At 47.2% G+C, this 24784-nt stretch overlaps 1 protein-coding gene across 2 annotated transcripts; it reads left to right on the forward strand.

Moving 5' to 3' along the window:
- The first annotated feature begins 287 nt into the window (after positions 1 to 287).
- C1H11orf97 (chromosome 1 C11orf97 homolog) lies at positions 288 to 15589 on the forward strand. Of its 2 annotated transcripts, none has more exons than XM_073319170.2 (4): positions 288 to 438; positions 3835 to 3939; positions 12395 to 12520; positions 13723 to 15587. In XM_073319170.2, the coding sequence occupies exons 1-4, from the start codon at positions 336 to 338 to the stop codon at positions 13725 to 13727; spliced, it is 339 nt and encodes a 112-aa protein (XP_073175271.1). In that variant the 5' UTR covers positions 288 to 335; the 3' UTR covers positions 13728 to 15587. The 2 variants fall into 2 exon arrangements, with proteins under 2 accessions (XP_073175271.1, XP_073175184.1); XM_073319083.2 differs by lacking the exon at positions 288 to 438 and adding an exon at positions 2054 to 2933 and having other exon boundaries at positions 13723 to 15589.
- Positions 15590 to 24784: the final 9195 nt, after the last annotated feature.

Genomic DNA, 24784 nt, shown 5'->3' on the forward strand with positions numbered 1-24784 from the left:
GACGAAACGTGCGAGCTGCCGCCGGAGCCGGGCGGCTTATGGAGCCGCCCTAACAGCCAGCGAGGGGAGAGCGGCGCCGCGCAGGGCCAGGAACGCCCTGAGCCTTCGCCCCCCGCCTTCCGCTCCCCCGGGCGGTGCCCTGCGGCCCAGCCCCGGGCTGCTCGGCCCCTCTCCCCGCGCCTCTGCCCAGAGCCCCGCGGCGGCCGAGCTCTCGCCCCCAGCCCCGGCCGCGCTGCTGTCCCCCGGGCTGCCGCTCCTCCCTCCCCCGCCCCGAGCTCCTATGGCAACGGGCGGGGCGCGGCCGGCAGAGCCGGGGCAGAGGCGGCGGCGGTGGCATGAGGGAGGCGGCCGCGGAGCCCCAGCAGGAGCCGGCGGCCGGGGATGCGGGAAACAGCGTCTGTGCGGAGCCGGCGGGGAGCGGCCACTGCGGCCAGCCCTGTGAGTGGTGGGGCCGCCCCCAGCCTTGGGGTCCCGTGGCCCCGCCAACCCTGCCCTGGGGCGTCCCGGCCGGCTCCCGTCCACCCCCCTGCAGGGGTACTGCCCTGCCCTGGTGTGTCTTGGCTCCCGTCCATCCCCCTGCAGGGGCACTGCCCAGCCCTGGTGTGTCTTGGCTCCCGTCCATCCCCCTGCAGGGGCACTTCCCTGCCCTGGTGTGTCTTGGCTCCCGTCCATCCCCTGCAGGGGCACTGCCCTGCCCTGGTGTGTCTTGGCTCCCGTCCATCCCCCTGCAGGGGCACTGCCCAGCCCTGGTGTGTCTTGGCTCCCGTCCCTCCCCTGCAGGGGCACTGCCCAGCCCTGGTGTGTCTTGGCTCCCGTCCATCCCCCTGCAGGGGCACTGCCCTGCCCTGGTGTGTCTTGGCTCCCGTCCATCCCCCTGCAGGGGCACTGCCCAGCCCTGGTGTGTCTTGGCTCCCGTCCATCCCCCTGCAGGGGCACTGCCCTGCCCTGGTGTGTCTTGGCTCCCGTCCCTCCCCTGCAGGGGCACTGCCCTGCCCTGGTGTGTCTTGGCTCCCGTCCATCCCCCTGCAGGGGCACTTCCCTGCCCTGGTGTGTCTTGGCTCCCGTCCATCCCCTGCAGGGGCACTGCCCTGCCCTGGTGTGTCTTGGCTCCCGTCCATCCCCCTGCAGGGGCACTTCCCTGCCCTGGTGTGTCTTGGCTCCCGTCCATCCCCCTGCAGGGGCACTGCCCTGCCCTGGTGTGTCTTGGCTCCCGTCCATCCCCCTGCAGGGGCACTGCCCTGCCCTGGTGTGTCTTGGCTCCCGTCCATCCCCCTGCAGGGGCACTGCCCTGCCCTGGTGTGTCTTGGCTCCCGTCCATCCCCCTGCAGGGGCACTGCCCTGCCCTGGTGTGTCTTGGCTCCCGTCCACCCCCCTGCAGGGGCACTGCCCTGCCCTGGTGTGTCTTGGCTCCCGTCCGCCCCCTGCAGGGGCACTGCCCTGCCCTGGTGTGTCTTGGCTCCCGTCCGCCCCCTGCAGGGGCACTGCCCTGCCCTGGTGTGTCTTGGCTCCCGTCCGCCCCCTGCAGGGGCACTGCCCAGCCCTGGTGTGTCTTGGCTCCCGTCCGCCCCCTGCAGGGCCACTGCCCTGCCCTGGTGTGTCTTGGCTCCCGTCCATCCCCCTGCAGGGGCACTGCCCTGCCCTGGTGTGTCTTGGCTCCCGTCCGCCCCCTGCAGGGGCACTGCCCTGCCCTGGTGTGTCTTGGCTCCCGTCCGCCCCCTGCAGGGGCACTGCCCAGCCCTGGTGTGTCTTGGCTCCCGTCCGCCCCCTGCAGGGGCACTGCCCAGCCCTGGTGTGTCTTGGCTCCCGTCCGCCCCCTGCAGGGGCACTGCCCAGCCCTGGTGTGTCTTGGCTCCCGTCCGCCCCCTGCAGGGGCACTGCCCTGCCCTGGTGTGTCTTGGCTCCCGTCCGCCCCCTGCAGGGGCACTGCCCAGCCCTGGTGTGTCTTGGCTCCCGTCCGCCCCCTGCAGGGCCACTGCCCTGCCCTGGTGTGTCTTGGCTCCCGTCCATCCCCCTGCAGGGGCACTGCCCTGCCCTGGTGTGTCTTGGCTCCCGTCCACCCCCTGCAGGGGCACTGCCCTGCCCTGGTGTGTCTTGGCTCCCGTCCATCCCCCTGCAGGGGCACTGCCCTGTCCTCGGGTCCCAGCTCCCATCCACTGCCCTGCCGTCAGGTCTCATCTCCCCATCCATCCCCCAGCAGGGCTGGTGCCCTGCCCCACCCCTGTGGTCACATGTCCCATTCATTCCCCCTGCAAAGGGCACTGTCCTGCCCTGGAATCCCATCTCACTATCCATCCCCCTTCAAGTGGGACTGCCTGCTCTGTGGGCACAGCCTTGGCCCTGGTGGTGTCACTCCAGCCCTCTTCGGAGGGGCGGGGTGTCTCACCCCATCTTTTCCAGCCCTTCAATGTGGGTGAGATTGCCTCCCCATGGGGTCCCAAACAACCCATCATTTTCCTTTCCCTAGTATAGTCGTTCTCAACGTTTGGTCCATGAACCCCTGATGGTCCACAGACTGTTTAAGGGTTCCATGAAAGACTTTGACTGAAAACTGACTGAATCTGTTCAGCTATATATACAGACAATAGATTTTCAAAGGGGTCCACACCTCCATTTGAAATGTTTTAGAGGTCTGCACATGAAAAAAGATTGAAGACCACTGCCCTAGTGCAGTGGTCTCCAAAGTTTTTGGATCGTGCACCCCCACGGTGCTGCTGAAGAAAGGAGAGGGGAAGACTTACCACAGAGGGGAACACTTGCCGCAGGTGTGCTGCTGAAGATGGGAGAGGGGAAGACCTGTCGCGGGCGTGCTGCCAGAGAGGAAGGCCTGCTGCAGTCGTGCAGAGCTGCTACTGAAGAAAAAAAATGGCGAAGTGCCGTCCGGCAGCGCTCCTCCTGCTGTGCGCCCCCTGGGATCCTCTGGCTCACCCCCTGGGGTGTGTGCACCCCACTTTGGAGACTACTGCTCTAGTGGTCTCCCCCCTTCCCAGCTCATCGTTCCCTGCAGTGCCTTTCCTTGAGGGTGTCTTCCCATATCTCCCTGTAGGGGCACCTCACTATTCCTGTGTAGTCTCTCCTGCCCCTTCACTCTTCCTCCTGGGGGTCTTTTCCTACCCCATCCGCACCCTGTAGTGAGCAGTAGCCTTCACCAGGGAGTCTCAGACATCCCCACCCTGCCGAGGACTCTGTCTTTTCCTTGGGCAGGGGTGTGACCTGCCCGTTTACCCTGCACTGCCATTCCCCTGGGTTCTCTATGTGCTGGAACAACATCACGGGGTCATGGTGCATGTACGCTGCAAATGGTGGCCCATGACAGCAAGTCTCAGAGCCCAGGTCTACAGACTCTGGCTCGTTGAGCTCACAATACAGTGCTAAAGATAACTGCAGCTCACAGAGGCCCTGGGGAGCGGATAGGGGTAGGGGCTCTAGCACAAGCTGCAATGTCTACATAGCTGTTTTTAGCGCTGTAGCATGAGCCCGAGTCTGTAGACCTCGGACTCCAAGACTCACTGCCACAGGCTGCTGTTTGTAGTTTAGATGTACTGTACCATAGTCTCAAAAGTTGCAGTGCCATGTTCAGTGAATCCAAGCACAGTCTTGCACTTTCTGAACCCTGCAAAGGTTTGCAAACAGTTCCCCTTTGGCCATAATATTGGGAGCCATGGTGCCACCCAAGCTTGGAATATCTGGACCTGACTGCATACCTCTGGATATCTCTAAATGATGAGAAGTGGGAAGGTGTATTAAAAACACTAATAGAATAGGATAAAACAAGATGTACATTAACAGTTTGGGGCTTTAAAGTAACCAATTTTTTGCTATATGTTTTGCAAACAGGGAAGAAATTTGTATATGTTGAGCCACCTAAGAGAGTTAAGGAAGTACTTGAAGAAGAGCTTTATTTTCGGAGAGATGGATGCCAAATTAAACATCCAGCTGCAGGTAATCTCTATAGTCAGAAAATAAGAAGTGTTTGTTTGGGAAATGGAATCTAAAATGCTGATGAGAGAGTATGCTGAAAACCAGGTCAGTTCATTAAAGCAAAGCCATGATGTTGATTATCATCCTTATGGGAATGTACAGAACTTGGAGAAATCCTTATGGCCCGTTATTTGTTCCATCATTCTAAAACTTGGGGAACATACAGAGTACATAGAAGTCCATGCAATTCATCAGCTTGACATTATGCAACATAGAACCCGGAAAAGACCATGTGATTCAGTAACCTGATATTTCTCAAATTTTCTCGTGGCAAATATACCTATGTTACCTTCTTGACACCATTGCAGAGAGAAAATAGCTCTTTCCCTTTGTTTCTTAAACACTGAGTTCAGCATATTTCTAACTCCATATTTTATGAAATTAAATTGCAGCTACTCAGACTATGGATTTAGGAACTTGTCTGATTTGCTTGTGGTCATGCAAGAGGTTTATGCTACTCTTGAATTCCCATTTGAAGTGTAATCACAAGGGGCAGAAGAGTGTTTTAAAATATGACACCTAGACTACAAGAGGCAAAGAGATCTCTGCTTCCCAGTCAGCTCTGCAACTTGCCACGTGGGATATGAATGTTATTTTCAGTGTATCGGTTTCCATGACATTTCAGTCTTTCCATTGAGCAAATCAGACTGCTACAGAACCAGGATCTGCAGCAACTTTTTAGGGCTTGCATGGCCCCAATGGTGCTTTCTGGATAAGACCCAGAGTGTGTTTAAATAAATCCTATGGCAGGTCTCAAAACATACCTTGAGTATCATTTTCTTCAATTAATATGCTTCGGTCTATACCTAGTTAAAATCATTTTAAGAACATATGATCCGTCTATTTTTAAGTCACATGTTCAAAAACATATCCTTGTGGCTATTTTATTGTTTAAGATCTCTCCAGCCTTGATTTGTGTCTCCCTGAGTCTATTAATAGAGTTTCCCAAATCCCATCATTTGAGACTAAAATTGTCCTGCACAAACAAGGCTACTGTTTCTTCTGTAGCATCCTGTTTTAGCGCTGCTAGTGATTGTATATCACATAAAGAGGGTGCTTCCGTAACAATCATTTTCTGGATAGGTTTCACTTATGCTACTGTTATACTGTACTTTTCCTTTTGATATAGGACTTGGTTTTAAAAGATTAGATTTTTATCCATAAATGTTGATTCCACTGTACATACAGAAACTGATAAAAATAATTCCATTAATAATAAGCAAAATTTACCTATAGGCAAAGTAAGATAATGATAATAGATAAGAGTTTGATTTAAGAATATTTACTTTGAATATTTTGATATATGATGTTGACAATTTGTTTTTTAATACCTATAAAATAGGGCTGTCAAACAATTTTTAAAAATTGCAATTAATCACAAGATGAAAAAATAGTTACAATTAATTACAGTTTTAATTGCACTGTTAAACAATAATAGAATACCAATTTAATTATATTTGGATGTTTTTCTTTCTTTTCAAATAATATTGTTTTCAATTACAACACAGAATACAAAGTGTACAGTGCTTATTTTATTATTTCTATTACAGACATTTGCACTGTAAAAAAGATAAAAGATAGTATTTTTCAGTTCACCTCTTACAAGTACTATAGTGCAATCTCTTTATTGTGGAAGTGTAACTTACAAATGTGGAATTATTTATTTATTTATTTATTACATAACTGCATTCAAAACCAAAACAATGTAAAACTTTAGAGCCTACAAATCCACTCAGTCTGCTACTTATTCATCCCATAGCTAAGACAAATGAGTTTGTTTATATTTGTAGATGATTAATGCTGCCTGCTTCTTATTTATAATGCCACCTGAAAGTGAGAACAGTCATTTGCATGGCATTGTAGTAGCCGGTGTTGCGAGGTATTTACGTGCCAGATATGCCTAAACATTCGCATGCCCCTTCGTGCTTCGACCACCATTCCAGAGGACATGCTTCCATGCTGATGGTGCTCATTAAAAAAATAACCTTGGGGGAGATTTCTAAAGATGCTGTCTGGTTCTTATTTACAATGTCACCTGAAAGTGAGAACAGGTGTGTTCTACTTGGTACGATCCAAAGCAGTGCGAACCGACGCACCTTCATTTTCGGCATCTGACTCAGATGCCACCAACAGACAGTTGATTTTCTTTGTTGGTGGTTTGGATACTGTAGTTTCGGAGTATTGCTCTTTTAAGACTTCCGACAACATGTTCCACACCTCATCCCTCTCAGATTTTGGAAGGCATTTCAGCTTCTTAAACATGGGGTTGCATGCTGTAGCTATCTTTAGAAATCTCACATTGGTACCTTCTTTGTATTTTGTCAAATCTGCGGTGAAAGTGTTCTTAAATTGAGCAACATATGTTGGGCCGTCATCTGAGGCTTCCATAACATGAAATATATGGCAGAATGTGGGTAAAATCACGAAGCATCGGAGTCACCCGATGAAGTGAGCTGTAGCTCATGAAAGCTTATGCTCAGATAAATTGTTTAGTCTCTAAGGTGCCACAAGTACTCCTTTTCTTTTTGCGAATACAGACTAACACGGCTGTTACTCTGAAACCTGTCATTAACAGGAGTTGTAAGTCTGCATTCCTGATCTGTTCCCGGTAAAAGCATCACACAGATAGAAGACCCTTTGTTCCCCCCGCTCCAGATTTGAAAGAATTTTGTCCTCTCATTGGTCATTTTGGGTCAGGTGCCAACTAGGTTACCTTAGCTTCTTAACCCTTTACAGGTGAATGGGTTTTGCCTCTGGCCAGGAGGGATTTTATAGCACTGTATACAGAAAGGTGGTTACCCTTCCCTTTATATTTATGACTGCATTATTTTTTTTTAACAAGCATCACTGTTCTCACGTTCAGGTGATACTATAAATAAGAAGTGGGCAGCATTATCTCCCATAAATGTAAACAAACTTGTTTGTCTTAGCAATTGGTTGAACAAATAGTAGGACTGAGTGGACTTGTAGGCTCTCAAGTTTTACATTGTTTTGTTTTTGAGCACAGCTTTGTAACAGAAAAGTCTACATTTGTAAGTTGCTCTTTCACGATAAAGAGATTGCACTATAATACTTGTATGAGGTGAATTGAAAAAATTCTATTTCTTTTGTTTATCTTTTTACAGAGCAAATATTTGTAATCGATATAATAATATAAAGTGAGCACTGTACACTTTGTATTCTGTGTTGTAATTGAAATCAATATATTTGAAAATGTAGAAAAGCATCCAAAATATTTATAATAAACAATAATAGAATACTAATTTAACAGTGCTATTAAAACTGCAATTAATCACAACTATTTTTTTAATCTAGTTAATTTGTTTTGTGTTAATTACTTGAGTTAACTGCAATTAATTGACAGCCCTTCTATAAAGCTTTAGCTTTTTGAATCTCAATGTTTACTGTCATTAAATAATTATTATGTGATCTGGCCCAGGATTTCCTGCAGCTGTGAAAATTCAAATCAATAAAAATAAAAACATGCTTAAAAACAAATATTGATATTATCCATCAAAATTATTGTGCCAAGCTTGTATGTGACCAAAAGCTAAATTCAGAGGTAAGTCTAAGAAGTATCCTCCATCTTCCCACCCCTTGAATATGTAAATTACACCCCTCTAGATTCACTGTAACTCAGGTTTTATCATCACTGCAAAAAAGGTGTGTTTTTTTACATTGCGAAAGCTATCTCAATGTAAAATCCTAATGGAGACATGACATAGGTAGTTTTACCTATAGCTATACCAATATAGCTACTCAGGGTCAATACACCCCCTTGAGAACTAGCTATATTGAGTTAAAACTACAGTGCTTTGTCTCCACTAGGATTTTACACTCAGATGGCTATCGCAGTGTAAAAACACAACCTTTTTTCCAGTGAAAACATGGGAGGCTATGTTTTCAACTCTCCTACCATACAGTTTGGTTGCTAAACATTAATCTTGTGTGTTCCCAATATACCTTAAATTCCTTTTCTGTGAAGAACAAACATACATCCTCCACCCTGAATGGAGGCTTTGGGGCAAGAGTTCCTGACTCCTACCAAGTCCTTATTATGCAACATTGCAATGGTCTTTGGACAAAGAGAGTGAGACCACTAACTTGCAGACTCAAGATCCAATCTTGCATTCCTTGCATACATACTCAATATTCCATTGAAGTCAGTGTGAGTTTCGGGTGGGCTAGAAGGGCAAGATTTTGCCCTCAAGGCATGAGAGGATCACATTGCAGTTTAAAAAGATCCATAGTAATATACCAGATTAGGAATAAGGAAGGAGGGTGTTTGGCAGATCCCACTGAAACATTCTTGGAACATTTTTTAGCTGATGTCACTAACTGGCTTTTCATTATTAAATTGCTTTTGAAATCTCCATTGACTAGACTGAAAGGCATCTCAGCATATTTTTTGTTTGCTTATTTAATTATTGTTTAACCTTTATATTAGAGTTGTTTCATGACTATGTATTCCTACAGCTAAACCCAGCAGCTCTGACTGGTAGCTGATGTGAAGGATTATTGATAAATGAAGCTTAAACAGTTCCTTTTTGCAATCTGTTCTCTCAGGCTGTTTTTTCCTGCTCAATGGGCAATCGCAGATTTGGCCAAACTCCCAGTGAATGCAAGAGCAGTTTCTAGTAAGGTGAACGAATCTGCACCTACAGGACTTTGAGTCACCACATAATAAATATAAACCTCTTTATTGTTCTTCCACATTTTTACTTAATCCCTTTCAACGCCTCCTTTACCTGCCTTTTAAACGTTAGTGAGATTTTGAATGTTTTCCAGCTGACTGAGAGCACCACACTGTTATCTAGCAATATTGCTGTCTAGCTGTGAAATGTTAGGTAGCATAAAATCATTGATGTTAGAGATGGAAAAGGCCACGTAGGTCATTCAGTACATCTCCCTGCGGGTGCAAGATTGTACCTTCAGTACATTTTAATCAAATATTTGCACAAATATTAAAACCAATGTGTTATTTTTGGGGTGAACATTAGTTTTAAAATTATTTGATGAATCTACCATACCTACTTAGTTCATCCAGGAAGTCTGCTTTTACAGCATATCTACCAGGTCCATCCACCCATTCTGTAATAGAATCCACACATTCGCTTCCCTTATGTAAATGGTTGTTTGAATGAACATATTAATGAGATATCTGTCTAATTATGTAACAGGCAGGGGCTAGTAAAATGCATTTAAATCCGCACAAGACCATTAGAGGGTCTGATCCAGGAAAGTACTGAGAGTTCTCAACTTCCACTGACTGCACTGTGGGTTGAGAATGCACTGTATAACAAGGGACTGGATCCTTAGTTTTTAATAGGCTTATACAGTTAATTGTAATAGTGTCCTGCTCCTCATACATAGTATCACAAAAGGCTTTTTCTTTAATCATTACAACATGCTCGTTAATATCGTCACAGTACTAGGGTAAAATCAGTCTGAATTCCTATTAATAAAACTCTTTCCACATGAGTTATTCCTTTTTCAAAAATCCAAGCTTACAGAGAGTTGAATTTTCTGTTATTTTAAAATATGCTTGCACCTGAGTTAATGTCTGTTTAAAAACCTTGTTCCTGTCTGCACCCACTCATCCTGCTATTTCCTGTAGAAGCTCTTGATTTTTCAGGGGGCTGGGTGGGCAATCATCTTTGATAAAAAGACTTTATCCTTAGATGGGAGGAGATATAGAAAGGCACTGTTTCTATTGTAACATAAATCACCAGCACACTTGGAATTGAAAGTTACCATTGGTAGGGAGACAAGGTGGGTGAGGTAATATCTTATATTGAACCAACTTCTGTTGGTGAGGTCTGGTCTGCGCTACATACCTATATCGGTATAGCTGTATCGCTATGGGGTATGAAAAATCCACTCTCCTGAGTGACGTAGTTATACTGATTTTTATCCTCCATGCAGACAGCACTATGTCGGTGGGAGAGCTTCTTCTGCGGACATAACTACCGCCTCTCAGGGAGGTGGATTAACCATGCTGACAGAAGAGCTCTGTCCTGTCGGCGTAGAGCGTCTTCATTAAAGTGCTACAGTGGCGCAACTGCATCGGCAAAGATGCGCTGATGCAGTGTTTTAAGTGTAGGCTTGTCCTGAGAGACAAGCTATCAAGCCACACAGAACTCTTCTTCAGGACTGGAAAAGGAACTCCCAGAGTCACAGCAAAATGCCAGGTGGAATAGAGTGTTTAGCATAGGTAGTTAGCACATAGTATAAGGGACCATTCAAGCTAGAGTGGCCCGTTAACAATCTCTGCAGTCATAGGACAAAAAGAGGGGGTTAGTGGGCTACAGATTGTTGTAATAAGCCATAAATCCAGCATCTCTGTTCAATTCATGATTTTTGGTGTCCAATTGAGTAATGAATTTAAGCTCCCAGCCTCGTCTTTTGAAAGTGTTGTGCAGGTTTCTTTTGAGGATGAGGGCTGATAGGTCAGATATAGAGTTCACCCACAGGGCGTTTTTGTGTTTTAACAAAAGGTTTGTTGTTGTCTTTTAATGTTTTCCTGTGTAAATTTATTCCAGAGCATAATGATTGTCTGGTTTCACACACAGAGTTGCTATTTTGGCATTTAGTGCACTGGATGAGGGATGCCACACATAGGTGCTGGAACTGAGGGTGCTGCTGCACCCCTTGGCTTGAAGTGGTTTCCATCATTTACTGTTTGGTTCAGTGGCTCTCAGCACCCCCACTATACAATTTTTTCCAGCACCTCTGACACCACATGTTGTGATAGGCATGTGTAGGACCATGGATCTTGAAAAGTGTTTTGTAGGGGGTGTTCATCATTATAGTAGTGGAGTTATGTCTGCAGGTTTTGCATCTGTTGTTCTGGCAGGGTCTGCTGCCCCTTTGAATTGGTGTGTCTTTCACGATAGGATCCCCATCAAGTATGGGTTGATAGTTGTTTGATGATACACTAAGACTGTGAGTTGGTCATGGAGTTCACAGATTCCGTGATTTTGCATGACCTCCATAACTTCAGCCCTGCACAGCAGGGCTCAGGCTGTTGGCACCAGGTTGCGGGGTTCGGGCTTCCATGATTTATTGTTTATTGCCTGCGTCCTGTCTGTGACTTTTACTAAAAATACCCATGACAAAATCTTAGCCTTATTATACTGCGTGTGGATTCCAGTGTGGGGTGGTAGGTGGCAACTAGTAGTATGTGGTCAGAAGGGATTTTATTTTTGTATTGAAGCAGATTCTCTTCGGGCATTTGGGGGACTCATTCCCTGATGTAATCTACTTCTCTGGTGGAGTGTCCTTGGTTGGTGAAGGTAGTTTTGAGTATTTTAAGGAGTATATCCTGGACTTTCTCCTCAGAGCATATTCTGTGGTATCTGAGTGTCTGGCTGTAGATAACAGATTTCTTGGTGTGTTTGGGGTGGTTACTGGATCTATGAAGGTAGGTGTGGTGATCTGTGAGTTTCTTGTATATAGTTATCTGTAGGGTTCCATTGTTGAAGCTGATCATGGTGTCTAGGAAGTTGATGCTGGTATGGGAGTGTTCTAGAGAGAGTTTAATGGACTGGTGATGACTGTTGAAGTTGTGATGGAAATCTATGAGGGAGTTTAAGTCATCTCTTCAAAGGATGAAAATATCATCAGTGTATCTCAAGTATATTTTTGGTTTGTGGTGCATTTGCCCAGAAATTCTTCTTCAAGGTGGCCCAAGAAGAGGTTGGCATATTGGGGAGCCATCCTCGTACCTCTGGCTGTTCCCATGTTATGGACAACGTGTTTGTTGTTGAATGTAAAAATTGTTATGGATGAGGATGAAATGGATTAGTTTAGTGATGTGTTTGGGGTGGATAGGCCAGAGTTGTCTATTGTCTTGTAAATATGTGAGGCAAACAGCTATGCTGTCATTGTGAGGGATGTTGACATATAGGGAAGTGAGATCCATGGTGGCAAGGATGGTGTACTGAGGTAGGTTATTAACATTGCAGCATTTGTGGCGGAAGTTGGTTATGTCCTGGAGGAAGCTGGGCCTTGGTATGGTGAGTGGTTTGAGGATGGTTTCTATGAGTCCCTATATTCCTTAGTAAGAGTGCCATGGCTGGTAGAAGGTCCCTCGTGTGGGTTCTTGGAGGATGAGTTTGTAGAGCTTCTCTTGGTGTTGTTTGGGGAAGGAGTTAATGAAAACCTTAAATTCAATAACTGTTGATCTAAAATGTTAGAAAATTAAAGTATGTTAAGTAAATTGTGTGCTATATCTTTTGTGTAGTGTTCGTCTGTTTCTAGTAAATTATCTTGTTTCTGTTCATTACGTTGACCAAAGATATTTGTTTTAAAAGTGGTTTATATTAATTCTTTTACAGCAGCCTAGGTGAAAAGTAAAACAAACCAAGCTAGAATAATCCATTTTAATGGTATTGTTCTAATACATTTTTAACAGTGGCTCTGGAAGGAATATGGAGTTTGAAAAGAAATTTCTCCATGGGAGGCTTGAAGCCAACATCACAGAACAGAAACACTTTACTTTCACAGCCCAAGTACTATTCCAGGCACGGAGGAATAAGAAGTAAGAGACAGTAATCAGTAGATTTCAACTGTAACACCTCATTTTGCAATATTAGGATGACACTGTTTTATAATACACTACAAACCTATTAAACAGTTAGCAATTGTACCTTGCTTGGTTTTATTCTGTTTACCTAGGTACCTATATGGCCCCCATCACCATAGCATCTTGGCATTTTTTAACAGATCAACAACCTCTTCTTTTCCTTCAGCAAATAGCAGGGCACTGGGTTACAGACCCTACATGGGAAAGTTGCTTAGTGCTGCTTTATTGAGTCACCTTAACCTCATGTGCTAAGGACTTTGCTTGAAGATGTAGAATACTTACTTTTTATTCATGTTGGTGGGTGGCTCTTAATAGCTCTATGTGGCTCCTGAGTCACACTTGCTTTCCTCTCTTCGTGGGATTCAGAGTTTTCTGCAGGTCTTGGAATGCTGTGACCCCCATCCTCTGCACATCTCCCATTGGGGAGATACGAGGTTGGGGTGAGATCTCGGTCATTTCCTTCTTTGTATGTTGGGAGGGTAGTGGGCAGCTTGGGGAGGTTTCTCTTTTCCCTTACAATCCCCAAGGGGCCTCTTCAGTCCGATGGGCCTGTCCTCTCCCAGCTATCAGCATAGCATGCTCAGTATGCCCAGCAGCTCTCTTCCTGAGGAATTTGTAGACTTTGTGGTGGGGAGAAAGCTGCCAAGCTCAGGGGCATACAGAGTTTATAAGCTCTGTCAGGGCAGTGCTGCTAGGGCCAGGGGGACCATGCAGAGTTCATACTCTCTGCATACTGTGTGGTTAAGTGGGGCTCCTCTTCACCAGGCTGGGGAGTGGGCACTCCAGGCAGGACTTGCTTCAGCTCTTCTGTAGCAGCTCTCTCCTCCTGCCCGGGCATGTGATTCTGTGATTAACCTATTATCGATCCCATAAGAACTCATTTTTGGGGGGCCCATAAATTGTTGGCTTACACACGGTATCTACACCTTATTTCTCCCCAACCTCCACGGTTATTCTCCTTCCCTCAAAGGTTGCATGCTTTGCTGTGTGCACTGCTCCACAGTGGATTTCAACACCCTGTGCTTGCTTTGTCTTGTCCTGCTTCCTTACAAATATAAAATGTGCTAGAATTCTGAGGCAAAGGCTGTTTAAAAATATCCCCTGCCAAGTAAAATCTGTACTAATTTCTGTTGTTTCCATATATTTTTTCCCTCTAGGATAGCTCCAATGAAAAGCAACTTCTCCCTTTCTGGAGGACATGGGTCAGGGCAGGCACCTCCATGTGTTACCAAGCCTACGATTATTTTGTTCCAGCAAACTCAAAGTACCATGATATAGACTGTGTATTATATTTTGTACAATAAAATAATAAAGCCATCTTATTGGCACCTGATCAGCTCTAACTACAGAGCGCTGTAGCTAGAAGGTGTTGAATGTGCAAAGGCTTGATTGCCAAACCTGTCTATTTGCAGGCATTGGCAAGTAAAGATCAGTCACTCAGGTTTATTGATGGTTTTTTACCTCAAATTAACATATTGGGCAAATGATCTTGTACTAAGGTCTTGTCTACATAGAAAAATTGTAGCAGTATAGTTAAAGTGGCACATTTTCCCTAGTGTGGATGCAGTTATAGACATATAAAGTGCTTATCCCAGTAGAGCTTTTTCCCATATGGGAAGGGGCTGGAGAATAAGCAATAGTGATATAAGACACCTTTATACTGGTATAACTGTGTCCACACTATAGGTTATAGTGGTATAGCTAGTTCAGTAAAAAATCACACCCACAGCTGATAGTTATCCCAATACTATGTGATCTGGCTTCAGCTCTCATGCTCACCAACACATCCCCCTTCACACATACATACAGCAATGACAGCACCAGCTGTACACTCCCTTTCACCTGAGAGCGACTGGAGGAATGCTCAAGTTGGGGGAAAGAGAAGCTGGTGAGATCCTAGGGTAGAGAAGAGAGGAACTGGAGACAGACTAGGGTAATGGGGCAAGGTTGAAAAATAAGGGGCATAGGCAAGGAGCCTGAGAAATTTAATGGAGGAATAAGGGGATCCCCAGGAAAAAGAGGGAGGGGGCAAAAGAATGGAAACCAGAGGTGTGAGGGAACAGGCAAATATCCTGGGGGTAGAGAGACAGGGAAAATTCATGGGAAAGAATGGGACGAGGGGAAGGAGAGAGAGGAGGACCATCCGGAGACCATGCAATATAGGGGAGAAGCAAGAAGGAACAGAGAGACAAGGGAGGCCAAAGTAGGAAAGAGCAGAAGAGGAAGAATAAGGGGACAGAGGCAACCTAGGGAGAACAAGCAGGGTAGATAACAGAACGGGGCAAATAGGAGAGAGGCAAAGAAGGAGAGGGAGATGCTGCTTTTCAGGGGAAGGAAAGATTCAAATAAGAAAATTAAATAGAAATGAAGGAGAAGCAATAAAATGGATAAAAGAAGAGAGAAAAGGAGGTGGTAAGAAGTGGAAAAGAGGGAGAATCAAGAAGAGATACCTACAATGCAGACATTAGTGAATTTCCTGTATATATTACTGCTGCTATATTTTATTGTCTTTCCTTGACATTTGTCCTGTGGCCTGAATTTTCAAAAGCAAATAGGTTTTGGGTGTCCAACTTGAGACACCTTAGAGGGACTTGGTTTTCACAAAACGCTGAGCACCTGCCCTGTCAAAATCTGAGCCTTTTTTGGTCTCTCCAGTTGGCTGCTCCAAATCACTAGTCACTTCTGAAAATGTAGGCCTGCCCATCTAAAGTGTTGGGCTCACTGTTCTGCTCAGTTGTTACTTAACGTTATATTTCTTAGTCACCTGATATTACTGTAACATCCATCTCTGAGCTGAAAGGAAACCTGCATGTATCTTGGCCAGCACAACTCCACAATACAAGATGCCTTTGCCACGTGTGAACAGTGAAATGTGTTTGAGGGTAAAGTGTAGTTAATGCTGGTATTTTTGGCCCTCTTTCTGGCAATTTTACTGTAAAGTGATACCAATCCCCACAGCAAGATTATAAAACAATTGACAAGTGTTTTAACCTCCTTTGTCTGGGCTCATTTATTGATGGCAGCATCTTGTAGGCCCAAAATTATAATATTGTGAATCAAGATCCTCATTTAATAAAGGTTGAACATAACCACCCCCCCATAATGTCTAATATTTACACAGCAAAGTTATTCTGGTGTTAAAGAGAATAGAAATGGGCACCAGGGAACCCAGAAATAGTAAATCCATTAACTGCAGCCTTTAGGCATTATTACAGTGAGGTAAAAAGAAATGGTTAATGAGAAATCCATTACTTATTGATAGGAACAGTTACAGCATATTCCCAACTACTTGTTTCACAGTTTACTCCAGGTTGAATAACCTTTAGCCCTTATCCCAGAGTTTTCATCTTCAGAGAACTTCACAAGTATTCTCACAACACACTTGTGAAGTAAGCAAATATTATTTTCATTTTACAGATGGGCAAACTGAGGCATGGGGGTTAAGTGACTTGCCTGAGGTCGATGAGGGAGCTGGAGCTCAGGAGTTCCTGGCTCCTTATACTTTGTGCAGGCTGCTAGTCCATACCTTTCATGTGGCCTGATCCTGAGAGGTGCTGGGCACATGCAGCTGCCACGGTCTTGCTGAGGATACACCCTTAAAACCATCAGTTAACATAATAATGAACCAAACATGAAAATTTGCCTCTTTTCTAAGAACAGAGTTGTTATTGTCTTCATTTCACAATGACGAGTGCTAAATTCCATATGAACAGTCTTCCTTTTTACCCAACAGCCATATTAATCATCCACGTCCACATTACCTTGGGTCTTTTCCATACTAATCTGGCCCACCCTTAATCCAGCCAAAAAACTGCTGACAAAATCATCTTTCATTCCTGTTACTTTGCTCCCTCTGCAACTCCTGTCTTTGGTCTGAAGTAAATGGGATGAAATTCAATAAGGGCACTGCAAAGTACTCCACTTAGCAAGGAGCTATCAGTTGCACACATACAAAACGGGAAATGACTGCCTAGGAAGGAGTACTGCGGAAAGGGATCTGGGGGTCGTAGTGGACCACAAGCTAAATATGAGTCAACAGTGTAATGCTGTTGCAAAACAAGCAAATATCATTCTGGGAAGTATTAGCAGGAGTGTTGTAAGAAGACGAGAAGTAATTCTTGTGCTCTACTCCACACTGATTAGGTCTTTACTGGAATATTGTGTTCAGTTCTAGGTGCCACATTTCAGGAAAGTTTGGACAAATTGGAGAGAGTCCAGAGAAGAGCAAAAAAAAAAAAATGATTAAAGGTCTAGAAAACATGACCTATGAGGGAAGATTGAAAAAAATGGGTTTGTTTAGTCTGGAGAAGAGAAGACTGAGAAGGGGCCATGATAACAGTTTTCAAGTACCTAAAAGGTTGTTACAAGGAAGAGGGAGAAAAACTGTGCTCCTTAACCTCTGAGGACAGGACTAGAAGCAATGGGGTTAAATTGCAGTCAGGGCGGTTTAGGTTGGACATTAGGAAAAACTTTCTAGCTGTCAGGGTGGTGAAGCACTGGAATAAACTGGCTCAGGAGGTTGTGGGATCTCCATCATTGGAGGTTTTTAAGAGAAGCTTTGAGAAACACCAGTCAGGGATGGTCTAGATCAGGGGTCTTCATTGCAAGGCCTGTGAGCCAGTGGCGGCTCCCATTGACCCGAAACACAGCTCCCTAAGTTCCCTCTAAGCTGCGTGGCCCCACAGCAGGCTATAAATAGCTGTGCAGCAGCTCTAAAGGGCAACACAGCGGGAACCTGGAGAGGAGAGAGGTAGGAGGTGGGTGGGAGCTCCCATGCTGCCTGCCAGCAGAGAGAGGGCTAGGGGAATCCTGAGGCCCCAGCCCCGGAGCAGCCTGCCTGCGCCCCAAAATCCTCATCCACAGCCCCATCCCAGAGCCAGCACCCCCGCATCCAAACCCTCTGCCCCAGCCCTTAGCCTCCTCCTGCACCCTGAACCCCACATCCCTGGCCCCACCCACAGCCCTCACCCCAGCATCCCAACCCTCTACCCCAGCCCTGAACCCCCTCCTGCACCCTGAACCCTGCATCCCTGGCCCCACCCCACAGCCCTCACCCCAGCATCCCAACCCTCTGCCCCAGCCCTGAGCCCCCTCCTGAACCCTGCATTCCTGGCCCCACCCCACAGCCCTCACCCCAGCATCCCAACCCTCTGCCCCAGCCCTGAACCCCCCTCCTGCACCCTGAACCCTGCATTCCTGGCCCCACCCCACAGCCCTCACCCCAGCATCCCAACCCTCTGACCCAGCCCTGAACCCTCTCCTGCTCCCTGAACCCCTCATCCCCAGCTCCACCCTAGAGCCCTCACCCCTAGCCAAAGCCCTCACGCCCGCACCCCACCCTCTGCCCTACGCTGGGCCACCTCTCACACTCCGAACCACTCGGCCCCATCCCATGTGTCTTTCACATTGAAGGTTTTTTTGCCGAAGTGGCCCCCACTTCAGAAATAGTGAATAGCACTGGTCTAGATAATAATTAGTCCTGCCGAGAGTGTAGGGGACTGGACTAGATGACATCTTGAGGTCCCTTACAGTCCTATGATTCTATGTATGGTAGTCACTGGTATGGTACAGATGGGAAAGAGATCAGCCTATAGCAGCGTTTCTCAAACTGGGGTCCTTGGACCCCTGGGTGTCCCCTAGGGAACTCCAGGGGTTCCGCAGACCCCACTGATCAACTCCTCCCTCCCTCCCTCCCTCCCTCAACTCCTCTCCCACCGTCTATCTCCCAGAGGCTACTGAAGCCAAACCGGGAGATTTTAGCCACTAAAGGTCTGGCGGTGCAGTGGGGCTAAGGCAGGCTCCCTACCTGTCCTGGCTCCACACCGCTCCCAGAAGCGGCCGCTATGTCCCTGCAGCCCCTGGGGTGGGAAGGCAGGGGGTCTCTTCACACTGCCCCAGCACCAACTCCGCAGCTCCCATTGGCTGGGAACTGAAGCAAATGGGAGCTGCAGGGGCGGTGCCTGTGGACAGGGGCAGCACGCGGAGACCCCCTGCTCTCCCCACCTAGAAGCTGCTGCCAGGGGGATGTGCTGATTGCTTTCGGGAGCCACCTGAGGTAAGTGCCACTCCTCACCCCCTCCCGCTCCCCAATCCCCTGCCCCAGCCGAGAGCCTGCACCCTTCACCCCCTCCTGCACCCAAACTCCCTCCCAGAGCCCGTACCCTCTCCCACACCCAAAGTCCCTCCCAGAACCGCACCGCTCACCCCCTCCCACACCCGAAACCCATGTCCCAGCCCAGAGCCCACATCCCGCACCCAAGCTGTCTCCTAGAGCCTGCACCCCACACCTCCTCCTGCACCCAAACTCCCAAAGCCCACACCTTGCACCCCCTCCCACACCCCAACTTCCTTCCAGAGCCTGCACCCTGCACCTCCTCCTGCACCCCAATCCCCTGCCCCAGCCTGGTGAAAGTGAGCAAGGGTGGGGGAGAGCTAGCGATGGAGGGATCGGGGATGGAGTGATCGGGGGGCAGGAAGAGGTGTGGCGGGGCCTTGGGGGAAGAGATGGAGTGGGAGTGGGGCCCGGGGCTGAGTCAGGGCTTGGGGGTCCCCACAATTTTTAAAATCAAAATGGGGGTCTTCAGGTTGCTAAAGTTTGAGAACCGCTGACTTAGAGCATGGTTATTTACCATGGGTAACATTTTCAAAAGCATAAAAGGGTGTAGCCACACTGCAATGTAAGCCCAGGCTCAGATTCAGGCTCAAGCCCAAACCCCACTTCCATCTACGCTCAATCTATTTAACATAAGGACATAAGAGCAGCCACACTGGGTCAGACCAAAGGTCCATCTAGCCCAGTACCCTGTCTTCCGACAGTGGTCAATGCCAGGTGCCCCAGAGGGAATGAACAGGACAGGCAATCATCAAGTGATCCATCCCCTGTCGCCCATTCTCAGCTTCTGGCAAACAGAGGCTAGGGACACCATCCCTGCCTATCCTGGCTAATAGCCATTGATGGGTCTAACTTGAGCCCAGGACCCTGAGAGGTAGAGGGTTTGAGACAGAGTCCCGCCGAGGCACAGGCCCGAACTCCATCATTTTGCAGTGTGAACACAGCTCAGCCTGGGCCCCCTGTCTTAGGTCCTGAGAGTCACCAATGCTATCCCACAATCCCATGGGCTAGTGTCCCTTCTATCCCAAGACTGGCCAATCGACTCCCTGGAAACTGAAGCAACCCCATGGTTCAAGTACAGCTGTTCAGCATTTAACCCTTCCATTTTGTTTTGACTGCTGAGCTGCACGCAGAATAAACCTTCCCCTGCGTTTGTAATGGCCACTGACATGAAGAAATCCTTCACCAAGCACACTGCTAAGCGGTCATGGGAACATGGCCAGACTTCGGTTAATCTCTGGTGTGTGGTAAGTAAGCACTTTGACTTTAGCAAAGGAATGACCATGCAGATCAGCTAATAGCGAAGAAGCTGGCAGCATTTGGGATTCACTGGACCAGTGACCAGTGCAGGGAGCAGATTAAGTGGCTCAAGACCAACTATAGGAAAACCAGGGATGAGAACTGCACCGCTGGGAACTTTTACAAGGAGTTTTACTGGGTGCTGGGTACTGTGCCGAGCGCAGAGCCAGCAGGGCTTCACAACAGCCTGGTCAGCCGGGACAGTGACCTTCTCACCCCTGAATCCAATATAGGACTGGAGGGGAGACAACGAGCATCAGATAAGGCTGCCGAAGTGACTCTTGTACTCACACTGGTCCCCGAGGAGGCTCTGCCACTAGAGCAGCCTCAATACATTCTGGGTCCCTATTCAGAGCAGGTTTTTGGTCCCCCACCACCTGTCCCTGGAGGAGCTGTCCACTGCAGAACCAGCATCAGAAACACAAGGGGCAGAATTAACCCCTGAGCCTGGTCAGTTTCTGACCCCATGTTTGTTGTTATTAATACTGTATAGGGATGGGACGGATTTCTGGCTTATGACCCAATGCAAAATGTATTGCAAGCCATAGGCAGCAGCATGCATCCACTAATGGCGGATTACACTCCAGCATCCTGGCCACCACCACCATGTGGAACTCAAAATGGAGACTGGGAAGCACAAACAACAGTGAAATAAACATATAAAATGAAATTTTTACTAGAAATGTGCACATTCTTACAGAGCTGGGCTGGGGGTGTTTAAAGTAAGAACCTTTTTGCCTTCCCTTTTAATATGCCGGGCTGTACAGTTCGGGCATGCCACAACAAAACAAACTGTTGTAAATAGAAAACTGTCAGGGGTGTGTGTGTGTGGAAGCAATGGATAAATTTAGTCCACGGGTGACAAAATCAATGTCCATGCAGTCACCCATGCCACAACAGCCACACCGCTATTTTCAGCATGCTCGCTCAAGCACAGCCAGCACATCTGTCTACCTGACCTGGGAGTCACTTGAGGCATTAGGAATGCCTACACTGCAATAAAAAACCCGTGGCACTGAGTGTCAGAGCCCAGGTCAGCTGACTCAGGCTGTGGGGCTATGAAACTGCAGTGTTAGCATTTGGGCTCAGGGTGGAGCCCAGGTTCTGAGACTCTACCCCTTCCCAGGCTCCAGCCTGAGCCTGAATGTCTACACTGCAGTTTTATAGCCGTGCAGACTGAGCCCGGTAAACCCTAGTCAGCCGTACTGTGGGTCTTTTATCACAGTGTAGACATACCCTATGAAGCCTAAGTCTCATTAAAAGTAGCTCAACCTTGCTGCGATGAAGATGGTATAAAATTGACTACAGGGAGCACAGCAATTTCCTTTCACACTCTCTCTAGTTGTGTCCATCTAGTCTGGTGTCCTAGCTGTGAAAGTAGTTTGTACCAGGAGTTTCAGAGGCAGATGAAAAGCCTCATACGGTACCTGCACAACTGTAGAACCATGGAGCAAATTTCTTCTTGATCCTGTCCACTGAACATTTTTTCCCTAGAAGCTTGAGGATTGATTTCTCTTGAACTGTTGTCAAGGCTAATATACACACAGACACTATCCTTAGTTATGTGTCTAATCATTCATTTGCAGCTTATTAAACTGTTTGCTTCAATAATATTCCACAACTGTGAGTTCAAAGTACTTGCACACAAAAATATTTCCCTTTATCTGCATGGATTGTGTTTATCTTTTAATTTTATAAACTGTTGTTTTGTTCTTTTATTCTGGGACAGGGTTAAAAGGATTGTCCAACTGGCCTTCTCTGTTATATAGCTCTCCTGTCTCTCTCCTGCCATTTCCAAACTAAACAATCCTACTATTAAAAAACCCAAAGAACTCTTCTTGTTTTTGGTAAGTGTTGATAAGATTTACAAATGCTGATATATTGACTTTTGTCTTTCAAAGTCACGAAATATATTTTAACTACTAACACAAAAGAGATCCAAAATCAACATATCAAGAAATCAAAGACGAAATATTAACGGAAACACCTCCCTATGAAATGGTTGTTGCTGATTAAGAGTGTTGAATTACATAAATAAAAGCATAAAAGTCATTGTCTTTTTGTCTTTCTTCCAAGTATTTCCTCCTCCATCTTGTCATGAGTAGGAGTAGAGTTAAGCATAGTGTGGTTTTAGCAGTTGCGGCAGTCTATGAGTAAGTTTAATATCTTACTTGGAGCTATAGCCCCATCCTGCAGTTCTGTAAGGGTGGATCCTTGCACCTGTATGGAAACTCACTGACTGCAGTGAGGCCCAGTGTCAGTGCAAGGATCCATCTGAGTGGAGCCAGTTGCAGAATCGCAGCTCTTAGTCTTTTTAAACTTTTCCCTTAGTTAATAGCATATGGGACTTTAAGATGGGGAGAAATCTTGGTTGTGAAGAATTATTCTTTGTCTCTGGATTTATAAACCCAAGTCTCATAACCAAGTGTTCCAAGAATTGCTTCTAACCAAAGATTCAAGATGGGATACTGTATCATAAAAGAACTAACAGACATCCACAAGTCATATTGTGGCTGTCTGGTGCCTCTATGCAGTGATAAGCTGCCAAAATCTTAACAACTGGTTCCCTCTTCACCCCACGAGGGGGTCGTGGCCCACCCCCACCCACCCGGGAACCTTGCCCTATCCACCCCCCTCCCCTGTCCCCTGACTGCCCCCAGAACTGGGCAGGAGGGTCTCGTGGGCCACCGTAGTGGGTGCCCACCCTGCTCCTACAAGCCAGAGGGACCTGCTAGGGGGCGAGGTGGGGAGTCCCGGTGGTGCTTACCTGGGGCAGCTCCCAGGAAGCATCCGGCAGGTCCCTCTGGCTCCTAGGGGCGGGGTAGCATAGCTGGGGGGGAGCAGGGGGAGTGGCTGCTCCCCCCACTGATCACATCAAAAGTGGCGCCTTAGGCGCCAACTCCATGGGTGTTCCAGCCCTGGAGCACCCACAGGGAAAATTTGGCAGGTGCAGAGCACCCACCGGCAGCTTCCCATCCCGCCCCGCGCCCTGCCCCAGCTCACCTCCACTCCGCCTCCACCTCCCTGGGCCTGAGCACGAAACCACCGCTTGCTTCTCAGGCCTCCCAGGCTTCCCGCCCAAACATAGAATCATAGAATATCAGGGTTGGAAGGGACCCCAGAAGGTCATCTAGTCCAACCCCCTGCTCAAAGCAGGACCAATTCCCAGTTAAATCATCCCAGCCAGGGCTTTGTCAAGCCTGACCTTAAAAACCTCTAAGGAAGGAGATTCTACCACCTCCCTAGGTAACGCATTCCAGTGTTTCACCACCCTCTTAGTGAAAAAGTTTTTCCTAATATCCAATCTAAACCTCCCCCACTGCAACTTGAGACCATTACTCCTCGTTCTGTCATCTGCTACCATTGAGAACAGTCTAGAGCCATCCTCTTTGGAACCCCCTTTCAGGTAGTTGAAAGCAGCTATCAAATCCCCCCTCATTCTTCTCTTCTGCAGGCTAAACAATCCCAGCTCCCTCAGCCTCTCCTCATAAATCATGTGTTCTAGACCCCTAATCATTTTTGTTGCCCTTCGCTGGACTCTCTCCAATTTATCCACATCCTTCTTGTAGTGTGGGGCCCAAAACTGGACACAGTACTCCAGATGAGGCCTCACCAATGTCGAATAGAGGGGAACGATCACGTCCCTCGATCTGCTCGCTATGCCCATACTTATACATCCCAAAATGCCATTGGCCTTCTTGGCAACAAGGGCACACTGCTGACTCATATCCAGCTTCTCGTCCACTGTCACCCCTAGGTCCTTTTCCGCAGAACTGCTGCCTAGCCATTCGGTCCCTAGTTTGTAGCGGTGCATTGGATTCTTCCATCCTAAGTGCAGGACCCTGCACTTATCCTTATTGAACCTCATCAGATTTCTTTTGGCCCAATCCTCCAATTTGTCTAGGTCCTTCTGTATCCTATCCCTCCCCTCCAGCGTATCTACCACTCCTCCCAGTTTAGTATCATCCGCAAATTTGCTGAGAGTGCAATCCACACCATCCTCCAGATCATTTATGAAGATATTGAACAAAACCGGCCCCAGGACCGACCCTTGGGGCACTCCACTTGATACCGGCTGCCAACTAGACATGGAGCCATTGATCACTACCCGTTGAGCCCGACAATCTAGCCAGCTTTCTACCCACCTTATAGTGCATTCATCCAGCCCATACTTCCTTAACTTGCTGACAAGAATACTGTGGGAGACCGTGTCAAAAGCTTTGACAGCTGAACTGGGACAACCAGTTCTACAAGGGCTTCTAAATTTAACAACTGGTTCCAGCGAACCGGTGCAAACCAGCTCCAGCTCACTGCTGCCTCTGTGTGTGTGTCACAAAACCTGAGAGCAGTTTGGAATCTTTGAGATGAAAGTTTTTTGCTCCAGCTTTAGCTCTGACCTTAACACATCTTCTGCACCAGAAAGCACAGAGGCATTCTGGGGCAGGGTTTGCAGATCAGGGTGTGGTCAACACATCTGTGCATTACTGCAACCTCACCTGGCAATATTAACTTTACACCGCCCTCTGCAAAGATTAATTCTACCCTACTCAAACGCACATGGGGCTATTGCCTACTAGAATACAGGTGCACATTGACACTACCTTTACTGCATATAAGGACCATGGATTTAATCTTTTAGCCACAGTTACTTTTCAGAATTGTTTATTCCTTCAACCAAATTGATTACATTAATCAAATAATACGCCGTATGTAATCAAATTACATCTATGTTTAAACATTACACCGGCAAATGGCATATAATTCACTTAGGGCTGGATTTGACCCACTTTTTCACACTGAGTAATGCC

The sequence above is a fragment of the Lepidochelys kempii genome, chromosome 1, assembly GCF_965140285.1.
Source record: "Lepidochelys kempii isolate rLepKem1 chromosome 1, rLepKem1.hap1, whole genome shotgun sequence".
NCBI lineage: Eukaryota > Metazoa > Chordata > Testudines > Cheloniidae > Lepidochelys > Lepidochelys kempii.

Coding starts and splice junctions, on each gene's coding strand:
- C1H11orf97 (XM_073319083.2), top strand. CDS start 2,777: ATGGGAGAGGGGAAGACCTGTCGCGGGCGTGCTGCCAGAGAGGAAGGC. Junction 2,934..3,834: donor CCTCTGGCTCACCCCCTGGG/GTGTGTGCACCC, acceptor TTTTGCAAACAG/GGAAGAAATTTGTATATGTT. Junction 3,940..12,394: donor AATTAAACATCCAGCTGCAG/GTAATCTCTATA, acceptor CATTTTTAACAG/TGGCTCTGGAAGGAATATGG.